Source organism: Prosopis cineraria, unplaced genomic scaffold (assembly GCF_029017545.1).
Source record: "Prosopis cineraria cultivar Desert tree isolate PC_DT_omini unplaced genomic scaffold, ASM2901754v1 PC118, whole genome shotgun sequence".
Classification (NCBI taxonomy): Eukaryota; Viridiplantae; Streptophyta; class Magnoliopsida; order Fabales; family Fabaceae; genus Prosopis; species Prosopis cineraria.
In genome coordinates, this window is record NW_026555445.1 from 24,273 (window position 1) to 38,246 (window position 13,974).

General features: G+C 29.2%; 1 protein-coding gene across 1 annotated transcript; it reads left to right on the forward strand.

Annotated features, from left to right (window-relative positions):
* Positions 1 to 9,040: 9,040 nt before the first annotated feature.
* Positions 9,041 to 13,645, forward strand: LOC129295464 (protein SIEVE ELEMENT OCCLUSION B-like). The gene is made up of 6 exons (XM_054933980.1): positions 9,041 to 9,296; positions 9,393 to 9,476; positions 10,112 to 10,554; positions 11,475 to 11,569; positions 11,690 to 11,826; positions 12,446 to 13,645. Exons 1-6 carry the CDS (start codon positions 9,108 to 9,110, stop codon positions 12,947 to 12,949), a joined length of 1,452 nt encoding a protein of 483 aa, XP_054789955.1. The 5' UTR covers positions 9,041 to 9,107; the 3' UTR covers positions 12,950 to 13,645.
* Positions 13,646 to 13,974: the final 329 nt, after the last annotated feature.

Here is a 13,974-nt window from a genome sequence, read left to right on the forward strand (position 1 = left end):
TAAATTATTTTTATTAATTTCATCAATATTAATATAATAAAAGTATAAAGAATATAATTTTAAAAAATTAAAAACATAATCCTCAAAAAATAAATAAACTATATAATATTATTTTTTTTATTTCTTTCTTTTATTTTTTAAGGGTAATTTCGACATTTTATTTAAAACAAAACATCACTATCAATCCAATAATTTATAAAGTGGACCACTTTACCCTTCTAAAAGATGACCTATAAAGTAGACCGAAGGAAGTACTAATTATTATTTAATTAAATAAAGATGATGAGTCATTCTATTAGTTTTTTGGGAAAATTATAGCCAAGGATTGTTGGAGGAAAGTACCAATTGATTTTAAAATTATGCTACAATGCCAAAGGATTAAAACGTAATTAATTTTTAGTATGAAAAAACAAAACTGCCCCTCAATTTTTGCTAAAAAAGACTCCTAAGCCACCAGAGCTTTGACGTCGATGGCCAGACCACCCCACCAGATACCAGACCGACGAGGGAGGTAGACTATTCTTTTTTTTTTTAAAGGTGGCCAAGGTGGGGTTTGAACCCACATTCTCTTAGCCACTAAAAGGATTGTTAGCAAGTAGGCTAACAAATCCTTTCAATTATACAAGGCGCACGCACACATGCACACACGCGCACGCGCGCGCACAGACACAGATATACTTAACTTTGTTTCTACTTTCCATGCCAACATTTATTAAGAGCTCAATGATTATTTGTCATTTTATAAATGGCTACTTGTCAAACTATTAATGAAATTTGTTAAAAAATTTAATATGCACTGATTTTTATAAATGCTTTCTTGTTTTTATTACCAGGAATGACAAGTTCTCATTAGCAATTTAATAAGCAACCATTTTTTACATGACTAGTCCCGTTACTAGTTTTAAAAATTTCTCTTGATAATTTGATAAGTAAATTTTGGTAAAATAATAAGTTTATATAAGCTTTTGACATGTAAATTTTTGGTAATAAAATAAGTAGTAAATATTTATAAAAAAAACTCTATATTAAATTTCTTTAACAAGTCCCTATTGACTCATGTTACTTAATTTAACAAGTAGCTGTTTGTAAAATGATAAGTAACCATTAAGCTCCTGATAAGTATTGGCATGAAAAGTGAAAGCAAATTTTAAAATATAACGAGATTTGTCGTTTCATAAATGGTTACTTGTTAAATTATCAATGGGGACTTGTTAAAGAAATTAAACATGGAGTTATTTTTATAAATCTTTACTGTTTTTATTACTAAAATTTTTCATGTCAAAAGCTCATAGGAACTTGTTATTTTACCAAAATTTACTTATCAAATTATCAAGAGAAATTTTCAAAACTAGTAACGAAACTTATCATCTCATAAATAGTTACTTTTTAAATTGCTAATGGGAACTTGTCATTCTTGGTAATAAAAACAAGTAAGCATTTATAAAAATCAATGCGTGTTAAATTTTTTAACAAGTCCTATTAAGAGTTTAACAAGTAGCCATTTGTAAAATGACAAGTAACAATTGAGCTCCTGATAAATGTTAGCATGAAAAGTGAAAACAGAGTTAAGTGTATATATATATATATATATTTGTATTATATAATTGAAAAAATTTGTTAGCCTAGTGGTTAACAATCTTTTTGGTGGCTAAGACGATCTGGGTTCAAACCCTACCTTGGGCACCTTAAAAAAAGTTTGCCTCCCTTGTCGGTCCAGTGATTGGCATCGGAGCTCCAGTGATGGTCTAGCTATTGGTGTCGAAGCTCAAATGGTCTGTCCGATAGGGTGGTCTGGCCACCGGCGTCAGTGCTCTAGTAACCAACAGCTGAGGAGTTTTTTTAAAAAAAGATGAGGGGCAGTTTTGTCGCTTCATACTAAAAATTAATTATGTTTTGATCCTTTGGTGCCATAGCATAATTTCAAAATTATTTGGTACTTGTTTGTAAATAAATTTCTCCAACAATCCTTGGCTATAATTTTTTCTAGTTTTGGTGTTAGACTGCCAACTAAAATCATTCATGGCTTGATTTGGGAGAAAAAAACCATTTTTATGATTAAGCAAGGTTAGATCAGAGTTGAACTGTTATTGAGCCAAGACCCAGAGTTGAATTGGGAATTGGAATTATTTATAAAAAATCAAACGGTTCTAAAAATAATATTAAAAAAGTTTAAAAATTTTAAAAACTAAAAAAATTCAAAAATTAGACTCATGTTAAAAGCCAACTTCATTTTTTGACAATTAACAAATATATAATATGATTTGAGATGATTTTTTATAATCACTGGTCTTTAAGGACTAAAAAGACTGAAAAGATCAGAATATTTTTTTAGGTTGAAATCGACAAGAGATTGAACATTTGAACCACTCAATCCAGTCTAATCCTATTAATTTATTTATTATAATTATAATTAATTTATTTTTGACAAATGTTTTAAATATAATTGACGCTAAAGAAATGATTGTATGAAGATTTGTTAATTTTATTTTTAAATTATTGTTGTAATGCAATGTTGTTAAAGTTTGTTGAATGTTTTTTTGTTAAAATTATAAATTTTAATCATTTAAATTATAATATAAATATTTTTTTCCTGTTGTTGAAAATTATTGTGAATTTATTATTATTATTATTATTATTATTATTATTATTATTATTATAAGTGTTTTTATTATCTTAATTGAGTTTATTAGATTGAAATGGATTATTGCCTCTTATAAAGGAAAAAGAGAAAAAAAAAGTTAAGTCCATACTAGATTAACAGGACCAGCCTCTGAATCCTATGCACCAAATCTGATCCTGTTAATCTTTAGGTTATCACTAGATAAGATTGGACTATGAGTTATTTAATCCATTCCTTTTTATGAAAGAGACTGGAGTTCAAGTTAGGTTGAAGTCCATTGTCGTCATGTTCTTTATACAGCCCTATCATAACACGCTGCACAATGAGGCATTAATACTTACTAATTCTTATTTAATTAATGAAGACGACGAGTCATCCTATTTTAGATTTAATATCTGGCCATGTTTTGAATAAGTGGCAAAGCTAGGATCTTAGATTAGGGGGCAGAGCCATGACCTTGGTATAAGAAAACTTTTTTATCTCTTCAAAATCCACTAAGATCTCATTTGGTTACCAAAAAAAGAATAGAATGTATTAAAAAATCAATAAAAATGGACTAAATCACCATTTTTCCTAATGATAAGCATGATAAAATTAATTAATATATACTATAAATGCAGGTATCATCACACTCTCTCTTTTATAAATGTGGTTTATCATCTCTTTTAATCATCTCATTTTTACCGTTATTTTTTCCATCCATTCTTAGTAACCAAATGGGACCTAAATTTCTTTCTTTATTTTCTTTATCTTTATTTCTTAATTCAACTTTCAGTTGCAACGAGTTAGTGAAATGAATCCAACGAGTTTACTTTTGATTCTTGAATCTTCATTCTTTGTTGCCTTTTTTCTTGACTAGTGTTCTCAAGACAAGGACAATGTGAGTCTAGTTTAGTCAAATTAGTTTTTTTTTATCCTATTTTTTGAAGGATTAATAAATAATATTGGTATTTAGGTATAGTAAAATTATAGGCTAATGTTTACTTTGAGTTAAAAAATTGAATTTTGAATTTTGGTTACATGTAAGATTGAAATTGGTTTAAAGTTTAAAATATTAAAATAAAAGGATATAAAGTATAAAAAAAGAGGGAGCAAACTACAAAATATGAACACATATGCCTCCATGCATGTTATTTTTCCCACTCCTCTCAACAACACGTGGCTCCACCACTGCTTTGAATATAATTATTTTTAATAAAAAAATACCTGTAAATAATTAAGAAAAAAAGTTAAAAGCAAAAAAATGATTTTATTTTTAATTTTTGTCAAAAATATTATTTTTTTGTTTAACGTATTAAAATTAAGATCACTTTTTGTGATATGGCTCCTTGAGTTTGACCGCATTCCAAATCTGGTTGAGAGTTTGAGTTTCAGTTTGAGATTGAGCTTCAGATATGGTTCTCCATTCAAGTTTAACGCAGAGTTCTCTAGATCTAGTTAATGTTCATCCGACTGTGTTTTTTTTTTTTTAAGTGAAAAATGATTCTATTACTTAAAGATACTGGATTCAAGTGAAGTGTGATACTCTTATTGCATTAAAGCATTCATTGTTGGAGAACCCATTGATTCCTCACGCGCCAGAGTTTCCCGGCTGTGTTTTTTTTGGTTAAGGGTTGTTAGTCTTTTAGTAATTTTTGATTGAATATAAAATAAAATTAATGTAAGTATTCCATCCAAATATTACTCCATATCAAATATATTTTTAAAACCTTAATCCCAATTCCAATTGCAGTATCAACCTCAATCCCAATCTAAATTTCAATTCATTAAAATTCATACCTTTATACCAAACAGGGTCTAAGGGTGTTATTTTATACTCCCACCATTTTTAGATGTAAGAAAAAAAATTGTATTACACAATTTTAAAAAGTTAGTTAGCTATAATAATTATATTTGAAAATAAAAAAATTGAACTAAAATGTTTTGTGTTAATTAACATAAACATGTATTAATTATTTTTTGTTAATATAAATTATGAGTAGTGATTTAAAAAATATGTAATAAATGTTTATTAAAATAGTGATTTTGCTTATAAAAAACACAAGTAAAAAATGATAGTTTTTCTAATAATAAAAAACAGAGGGAGTATGTAGAGAATCGCACCCAAGGCTTTTAAAATGAAAAAAATTGCACTTAAAATTCAATATATATATATATATATAGAGAGAGAGAGAGAGAAAATTAATCTTTTAATCCTCTAACTTTTAAGTCACTTATAACTCAGTCCTTCAATTATAACTCGCTGTGACTTAATTCCTCAACTATAACTCGTTTATGACTCAGTCCCTCAACTTTTGAATCGCTTCCAAATTAGTCCCTTAACTTTGTTAATTTTTTTTCATGTTAACTTATATCTCACATTAATGAATAAGAAGAGGGTATTTTAAAATAATATATGAGCATTTTTTTATTCCTCTTATTTAATAAAAATTTTTTAAAAAAATTAAAAAATAAGGACCGAGTTATAGGTAAATTAAAAGTTGAGGGATTGAGTTGCAATGAGTTATAGTTGAGGGACTGAGTCGCAGTGAGTCATAGTTGAGGGACTGAGTTACAAGTGAGTTAAAAGTTGAAGAACTAAAAGATTAATTTTTCCTCTATATATATATATATATATGTATATATGTATGTATGTAATTACTTACATCTCCAGATTTTATAAAAAGTCATCAGAACTTTAACAATAGGGACTAAAATAATAAAGAGTTTATAGATTAAAAGATATATCCAATTACAGAGCTTAAATCATGGGGGTCAAATTAAAAATTCTGTAAAGCTTCCTTTGTTTTTCTTTTTTTTTTTTGACAAATGAAAATTCCGTAAATCATAAGGGTCAAAGTAAAGCTGTCTTTCAAATTGAAAATGCTGGAAAGCTTTCAATGTAAACAGTACATTTAGGTTTAAAAAGAAATTAATAACTTGGGTCCACACGACCAAAAACTTCAGATTTTCACATTCACTGTGGTCCTCGAGCCCTAAATATGTCACATTGCGGTAGGTGTATTATAAAGTAATGTCAGGTTAATGGGGAGGGATGTCACATCATAACGTGTTCCTTGGCGTTAATACTTACTAATTCTTATTTAAACTCAATAATTGTTGGTAAAACAAATTAAATTCATTAATTTTATATAAAAATTTAATAAATTTTTATCTTTACTTCTATTTATTAGGAAAAACATAATCATTAATCTATATAGTTTTATCAGAACATTTTCAATCTTTATAGGGATTGAAACCATTAAAAACAATGAAGCTATAGGGCCCTGAGTAACAAACGTGGTGTAATATAAAATAAAATATAATTAGGATTTAATTTAGGATATTAGGGTTATCCATTAAGAATATTTAAATGAGTATATTTATCCATTAGAATCATGATTATTATTTATTTTATTATTATATTAGATATCAGTATATTTAAGATTATATTTAGATTTAGGATTTGAGACTTGAATTTAAATTATTATTATTATTTTATTATTTTTATAGCTCTACAAATAGAGCCAGGTTTTTCATTGGTATTCAGCAGTATTATTGAATAACGGTTTTCGAGAGTTTTAGCCTTCTCCCCTCCACTATAATAAAAGGGCATGTGCATGTTGCTGTCAATGGTCTAAGTTTTAGCGGTGACATATAAGTCGCCGTTGAAAGTTGACAATTAGCGGTGACTTTTAAGATTCACTGTAGAAAGTGAGAACAATCTGCGGTGATAATAAAAGTCACTGTTAAAAGTTTGACTTTCTACAGTGACATTTGAAGTCGCCGCTAAAAGGGTAACTTTTTGTGATGATAATATATAGTTGTTGTTGATTGTTAGACTTTTAGTGGTGACAAGTGCATGTCGCGGTCGAAGGTTTAAGTTTCAGAGGCAACTCTAGAAATATGTCATAATTTCTTAAAAACTTATGTTATAATAAAAAAGTTATAAGTTTCAATTGTGATATATAAGTCGCTGCTGAAAATTGACAATTAACAGTGACTTTTTAAAGTCGCCATTGAAAGTAATACTTTTAGCTGCAATTTTGAATGTCGCCACTAAAAGTTTAATTTTGTATTATCATCATAATTTTTATTTTTTATTTAATATAATATTTAACATTTTAAAACATTAATTTTATTGTATTACTGTAATTTTATAATGAATATATAAAATAACATAATGAGTTTTCATTTAATGTATTTTATGGTTAAATTGTAACTTTAAAATAGTTAAATTATTTTAAGATAAGATTAAGATACTATTTAATACTAATGAGTTAGAGTAAAGAATTAAGCCAAATTATATTATTTTATGTCAATTTTTGTTATCAGGTAATATTTGGTTTGACTCTATCTAACTATTTAGACTAGTTTGGTTAATTGTTTTTAGTCAATTAACACCAAATCTAACTGAATTGACTAATGTATACCCCTATGTGAAGTGATAAATTCATTCAAAAATTTAATATTTGATATTTTAATTTGGAATGCATATAATGTGAAAATGAGTCTTTATTTTCAAATGTTTGATGATTAAATTAATAATTTAAATAATAACACTACTTGTTTATAATAATTAAACATGTGATACTTAAATTTATTCATTCATAGAATGATACTTCATCTAATCTAATTTTTCAATTCAAACTCTACATTTAATACCAGTAACTTTAAAGCTTAATGCAGGTTTAGATGTTTTCAGTTTGATGGCTAATGATAGGAAAGAGAAAGAATAAAAGAAAAAAAATGAGATATTCTAAAATTCTACCTTTAACTTTTATAACATATGAAATATATCTATGTATGTGATGCTATATGATTTTTTTTGTTTGATGTTATCTTGCGACATAGATATAAAAAAAAAGATAATTTAAAAATGAAAGGTAATTTAAAAACTAAAATGTAATGTAAAAACAAGCCAATTACATTACTTAAGAGTTATTATTAATTAAAAATAAAAATAAAATTTTAAATAAAGCTAGCTAGAAAATAAATAATTATAAAATTAATGTATAATCATCAATATTTTTACTATTTATTCTTAGATATTTTTATATTATAATTATAAATATGAATATTAAAATAAATAATATAACAATCTCAAGAAGTAAAAAAAATTAAAATAAATAGTACAAATAATATTGTATCAATTATATTTATAATTTACTTTAAACAAAATAAATAATATAATTTGCAATTTTAATAAATTAAAAGAATTAAATTAAATTATTTAATGATAGTAATGATATTTTATAATATTTAATAGTTAATATATATGTGTGTTTGTATAGTTTAATCATAAATATATATATATATATATATAATTATATAATAATAGATTGTAGGTTCATTCTAACTCAGTGGCAAAATAATGGGACATAAAAAGAGAGATGATGGGTTCAAACTTTGAAGAAGACAACTTGTAAAATGAAAATATAAATTAGTAACATAATGACACGTGGCATGAGTTGAGGGCATCACGTGAAAGGTGACATGGCGCCACATGGAGGGTGATGTGGTGCCATGTGGGTAAGTAAACTAGCATTACTTTTCAACAGTGACAAAAAAGTCGCCACTAATTGGTAATTTCTCCGACGACAAATGTCTCCGCTAATACTTAACATTCAACGGTGACCAAATAGTTGCCGTCAATTCTCAACTTTTAGTGACAACTATCTTTCTGTGGTGACAAATTTTCTTTTCTGTAGCAACATTTGTCGCCGCCGATTCTCAACTTTTAGCAGTGACTTTTATTGTCACTGCAGATATAATCAACGACAAGAGTTCTTGCGGCAACATTGCGGCTACTTTTTGTTGTCACCGAAAACACTTGTCACATCACTTTTGAAAGTCAATGTTTTTGTAGTGCTCCTTCTTTCTCTCTCCCTCATCCTTTCTCTCTTCTCCACTTCTCTTTCTTGTTTCACATCAAAATGTGATTCAAATTTTTTGAAACTATAAGGATTGAAAATACTAATAAAACTATAGGAACTAAAAGTAAAATCCAATGAAATTATAGGGATTGATGATTGTGCTTTCCCTATTTATTAAATATATCTTAAATCTCATTAATATTGTTTTTAGAATTGAATAAGTTTCCACCTCTAACCCCTAATAAGGATAGAATGAATTATTTTTAATAATTTTTTCTATCATTTAATATAGGCAAAACGGTAAAAATGAATATAAAAAATAATAAAGTGCCGTATAAATAAAATTAAAATTAATCTTCGTTTTACCTTATAAATAGCACTAGAGGAGTATGTTAAGGACCAAATTAAGGCATCTTATATTATAATAGGCACAGGAGGTAGCTAGTATGTGACACATATTAATTAATTAATTATAATTCTTTTGTACACTCTTTAGTCTTGTCTTCCACTATGGGTTCTGAAGCCAATAAATATTGCATGGCATGGCAGGGTAATACCACAAGACGTCATTAATTTCGTTCATTCATTATCTGAAACCTTATTGAGGAGCTCGCGCAAGAAGAAGAATAATCATGTCGTCGGAATACTCGCAGAAGCAATTGGTGAGACCATTGACCCAGTCAGATAACCAGGTGTTGGATTCAGTTCGTGGTTGCTATATCGTCAACAAGCCTGGTGAAACCTTCAATGTCGAGGCTTTTTTCAGTGTTGTTGCAGACATCATGGGTCCTTCCATTGGCTTTGCCAATCCAAGCATTAAGGTATATACATACATATATATATGCTTCATGCATGTTCTATACTCTGTCTTTCTGTCTGAGGAAAGCAATTCTGATGTGCCTATGTACTGTTTACAGTATGTTGCACAAGAGACGAAGGACAAGGCTAACCTTGCCAATTTCGAGCCACCGACACATTTACTCAAGCATATTGCTTGTCAGGTTATTACTACATCAAACATGCTTATGTTTCTTACATTCTATTTCTATATTTCTACATCATTTTTAGAAAATACAGTAATAATAAACTAGAAAATCTATCCTTTTTAGACAATATATCTAACGCATAATATATAGTTGTTTCATTTCATCGATGCTCATTCTCATCAGTCTCAAAATATTAAAAAAATGATATATTTTTTAGAGTTTTCCTTTCTGGTATTCGTTCATATCTCTAGTTTTCTTAATATCCAGATTGAGTTTTTCTTTTTTTTTATAATGCATAATTTAGTTGAAAATAAAATGTTAGTCCAATAAATAAGGATTTAGCTCATAATTCACAAAATTATGAAATCAAATTAGCCGAGTTGGTAAATATTTGATCTATAATTCATAAGATTATGGGTTCAAATTTTATTATTATCAATTTGAAAAATTATAGGCAGGCAATTTGTAAAGAAACACCTCTATAATTAAGCTCTCTTTGAATCCAGATGCATGCCCTAATAAGCCCTCAGATCAAACTCACATAAACTTTTATGTATATGTATATGAAAGACAAGAGTAAAGCATGATGATCATGGCAAAAAAGAAATTAACAAAGCATTTTGTTTCTAATTAATTCGCATTGTGGACAGATGACGCGAACACGACACGATGAGCACCATTCATTCGCACACAAAACAACAATGGCGATTCTGAAAGAACTAGACGCATATTCATGGTGTGCGAAAGCAGTGACAGCACTGGCAGCATTTGCATTACTGTATGGGAATTTCTGGCACCTTTTTCAAGTTCCGAATGATGACAACCTCGGAAAATCGTTGGCAGTGCTGAACCATGTTCAAGCCTTCGAGAGAAGCCGCAGTGACATCTCCAACTACAACCTCGTCGTCAACACTGTGTTCCTCTGCGTCGAATATCTAGTTCGGTTGGAGAGAATGTCCAAACAAGGCTATGACGTTAATAACGATATCCCGACGTTGGAGAAAGCTATTCAGGATTTCCCTGTCATCGTTTACTGGACTGTCCTCACCATTGTTATCTGTGCTAGTTATATTGATATCCTCTTCTATTATTGGTAAGTTCTTCACTCTCTTTATATGTATGTATGTATATTCATAATTATTCTTTTCAATTTTTAATATAAGGAAAACTTTGAAAACTTTTTTTTGGTCATTAATACTCCTTTGGTCCTATTTATAAAGGACAAAGAGAGACCATTTATTTATAAGGTACCTTAATGATATATATATTATGTTCATTTTTACCATTTTGTTCACATTAAATGTTGGAAAGTTTATTAAATATTAAAATTTTTATTTTTAAAGTATATATATTTATTAGGAGTAAAGTTAGAAACTTGTTAAATTTTTAAACAAAATTAATTGGTTTTAAAATTTTTCTTGATTTTGATGAATATAAGTTAAAGTTAGAATAATTAATTATTTTTTTAATTTTATCCCTTGTTTATTTGTGATGATAGTTTGAATTCCTAGATAGCAATTCAATATTACAAGGAAAAAATTGGTAAATTACATGTCCTTTAAAAAATTTTAAGAATATAAATATAATTTCTTAGTAGGTATAAAATCGATTAAATGTGTCAAGGAGTGGAGGGAGTAATTATCTTCATTTCAATATATCAAGTGAGAGAATGAGCCAATTCTGGTGCATGTCAAGTTGATTTTGGGTAATTATAATAAAAAGGGTATTTTTAGTAAAATATCATATATATATATATATAATATTGCCTAAGTAATCGTTAAATAGGGTTTTCCATGCCAAATGCTTAATGAATGAGTACATTCTATATATAGTGGTTTAATTAAAAAGGATATTTTTAATTAAACATTTTAGTACTTGATTAATTAATTTTGTGAAACAACTTTTCTGGTCAAACATTCAAAAAGCAAGACAAATTTTCAAATTTCTTCTTTAATTATTATTTTTTTAATGAGACCATCGTATTTTATACTGAAAACTGTTCTTTTTCACCAGGTCAAGTGTATATGAAATCTCCAATATCAGCAGCAAGATTTCGACCATTCTCTTCAAATTACAGGATTATCTGGCAAAGATAGAGAAAGAGAAAGGTGATGATGATGAACATGGTTGATTAATTTCTAAATTTTTTTATTTTGTAACAGAGAAAAATTGGATTCAAATCAAAGCTGATCTCTATGTATTTTTCGATCCCTTTGTATTAATTGCAGCTCTGATGGATGAATACAACGAACGTTACAGGGTGGTCTTTCAAACTCCCACAGAGATAGTGCAGGTTTTGAAGTGCCTTCTTCTCCCCAAAGATTTGAAGGACCCACATGTTTATCAAGGCTCCACTGGATCAATGGTTTGTGACTTTGTGCGTGTGTGTATTTTGTGAGAGATATATAATATATTAAACTCGTGTCTAAATTACAATTTTGCCCACACACTTTTAAACTAAGGAAAATTGACCACAAGCACAATAAGGCCCAAATGCATAAATAAAGCTTACAGGAGACTGCGGTTCTGGAATAACAAATATGTTTTTAGAGAAAATAATAAGTTATTCTTCTTTTTTCTGCATTGATTGTTGAAGTTATTCATAAATCTTCAATAATCTGTACTTTCCAGACAAGTGTAGAAAAAGGTAAGGTATAATATATTATTAATATTTCTGTTGAAAAACATATTATCCCTCAAGAACCATGATCCTTGCAGGCTTTATTTCTGCAGTTGGGATTTTGTGTACTTTGAAAATAAGTGCAGAAAAAAGAAAGGTTTTTAATATTTTAGTTAAAAAAACATATTATCCTTCAAGGACCATGATTCTCTGATGGCTTTATTTCTGCATTTAAAATTTATGCCTGAATATTTAAGTTGTTAGGTCGTTATCGTCAATTTTTCCTTTAATCTAAAGTAAACTAGTCATTAGGCTCTCTTTTTCTGTACTTTTGCTTTCCTACACAACAAACAAACAAACACAGGTGAGCATCGAGGTGTTCAGGCAGAAACATGTGTTGCTGTTCCTTTCTGGGCTATACAGCATAGAAGACGAGACCCGTCTGTTAAAATCCATCTACCAAGGACTGAGGAAAGATCCAAAAGAAGTCAAAGGACTAAAGAAAGACGACTTCAAGATCCTGTGGGCCCCAATTGTTGATTATGACTCATCTGTAACTGGAGATCACACAAAAGACAGGAAAAAGTTTGAAGAGTTGAAGAGACAGATGGACTGGTACGTGGTGGAGTGCTCCATTATTCCTCCAATATGCAAGAAGCTGATCAGAAACGGACTCAAGTATCAGAGTGAACCTATGGTCCCTGTGTTTAATCCTCAAGGTGGTACAACAAATCCGAATGCTTTGCACATGTTGTTTGCTTGGGGTGATTCCGCTTTCCCCTGGGGCAAAGACGATGACTTGCATCCTAACAAATGCATAAATGACATATTTGAGAATATGATGGAAAGGTTCTGTTGTTGCTCATGATTGGTTTAATGGTTACATACATAGACCTTGTACAGCCTTATCGCGCAAACGCACTAATGTGCAAATAATGAAAAAAGGTGCAGAGGTACTGTCTTACATGTCCCATATCTGAAGCACAAGAAACAAAATATCTACAGCTAATACATTCTAGTAGCTTCTGAGATAATATACTTATGTCTCTTGGATCAAGATCTTGGGCTTCTGCCATTTATCATTGGGCTTGTTTGAATCTTGGGCTTTATCTTTAACTCTCCCCTTCAAATGAGAGGGTATCTCAGTGACCCCGAGTTTGCTTCTTAGATAGATGAAAGGAGAATGATACAGGGGCTTGGTGAATAAATTGGCATTTTGCTCATTTGATGGAACATAATTAACCTTCAGTTGTCTTGCTAGAATCATGAACATAATGAATGTCAATCTCAATGTGCTTTGTTCAAGCATGATAGACTGGATTTTCTACTAGTGCCATTGCATTGATATTATCACACCATATCATTGGTGTTCTGACTTTGGGAATCCATACTTAGATAACAAGGAATTGAGCCATGCAATTTTAGCAACTGTGTTAGCTAGAGCTCTATGCTTTGATTTAGTGCTTGAACGAGCTACAATACTTTGTTTCTTTGAACACCAAGAGACTAATGAATTGCCAAGATATACACAATATCCAATCACAGATCTTCTATCAGTTGGACATGCAGCCTAATTTGCATTAGAATATGCATTTATCCATAGGCCAGTGGAAGGACCAATAAACATACCTGTACAAGTTGTGCCTTTGAGATATCTAAATATATGTTTGATTCCTTTCCAGTGAATTGATGTAGGCTTGCTAAGGTATTGAGTCAAGTGATTGACTACAAAAGAAATGTCTGGTCGAATATCGGTAAGATACTGTAAAGCACCAAGTGCACTTCTATTTCAAGTAAAATGCCTTCATTAGCTCCTATAACTTTGCCACTGGCCATAGGTGTATTACAAGGAGCAGCATATAACATTTTGTACCTTTTCAGCAAATCTTCAAG

Bases quoted from the DNA above. Each gene is read 5' to 3' on its own strand.
- LOC129295464 (XM_054933980.1), top strand. From the start codon at position 9,108: ATGTCGTCGGAATACTCGCAGAAGCAATTGGTGAGACCATTGACCCAG. The intron at 9,477-10,111 runs GTTATTACTACA...CATTGTGGACAG, and splicing joins TCAAGCATATTGCTTGTCAG to ATGACGCGAACACGACACGA. The intron at 11,827-12,445 runs GTTTGTGACTTT...AAACAAACACAG, and splicing joins AAGGCTCCACTGGATCAATG to GTGAGCATCGAGGTGTTCAG.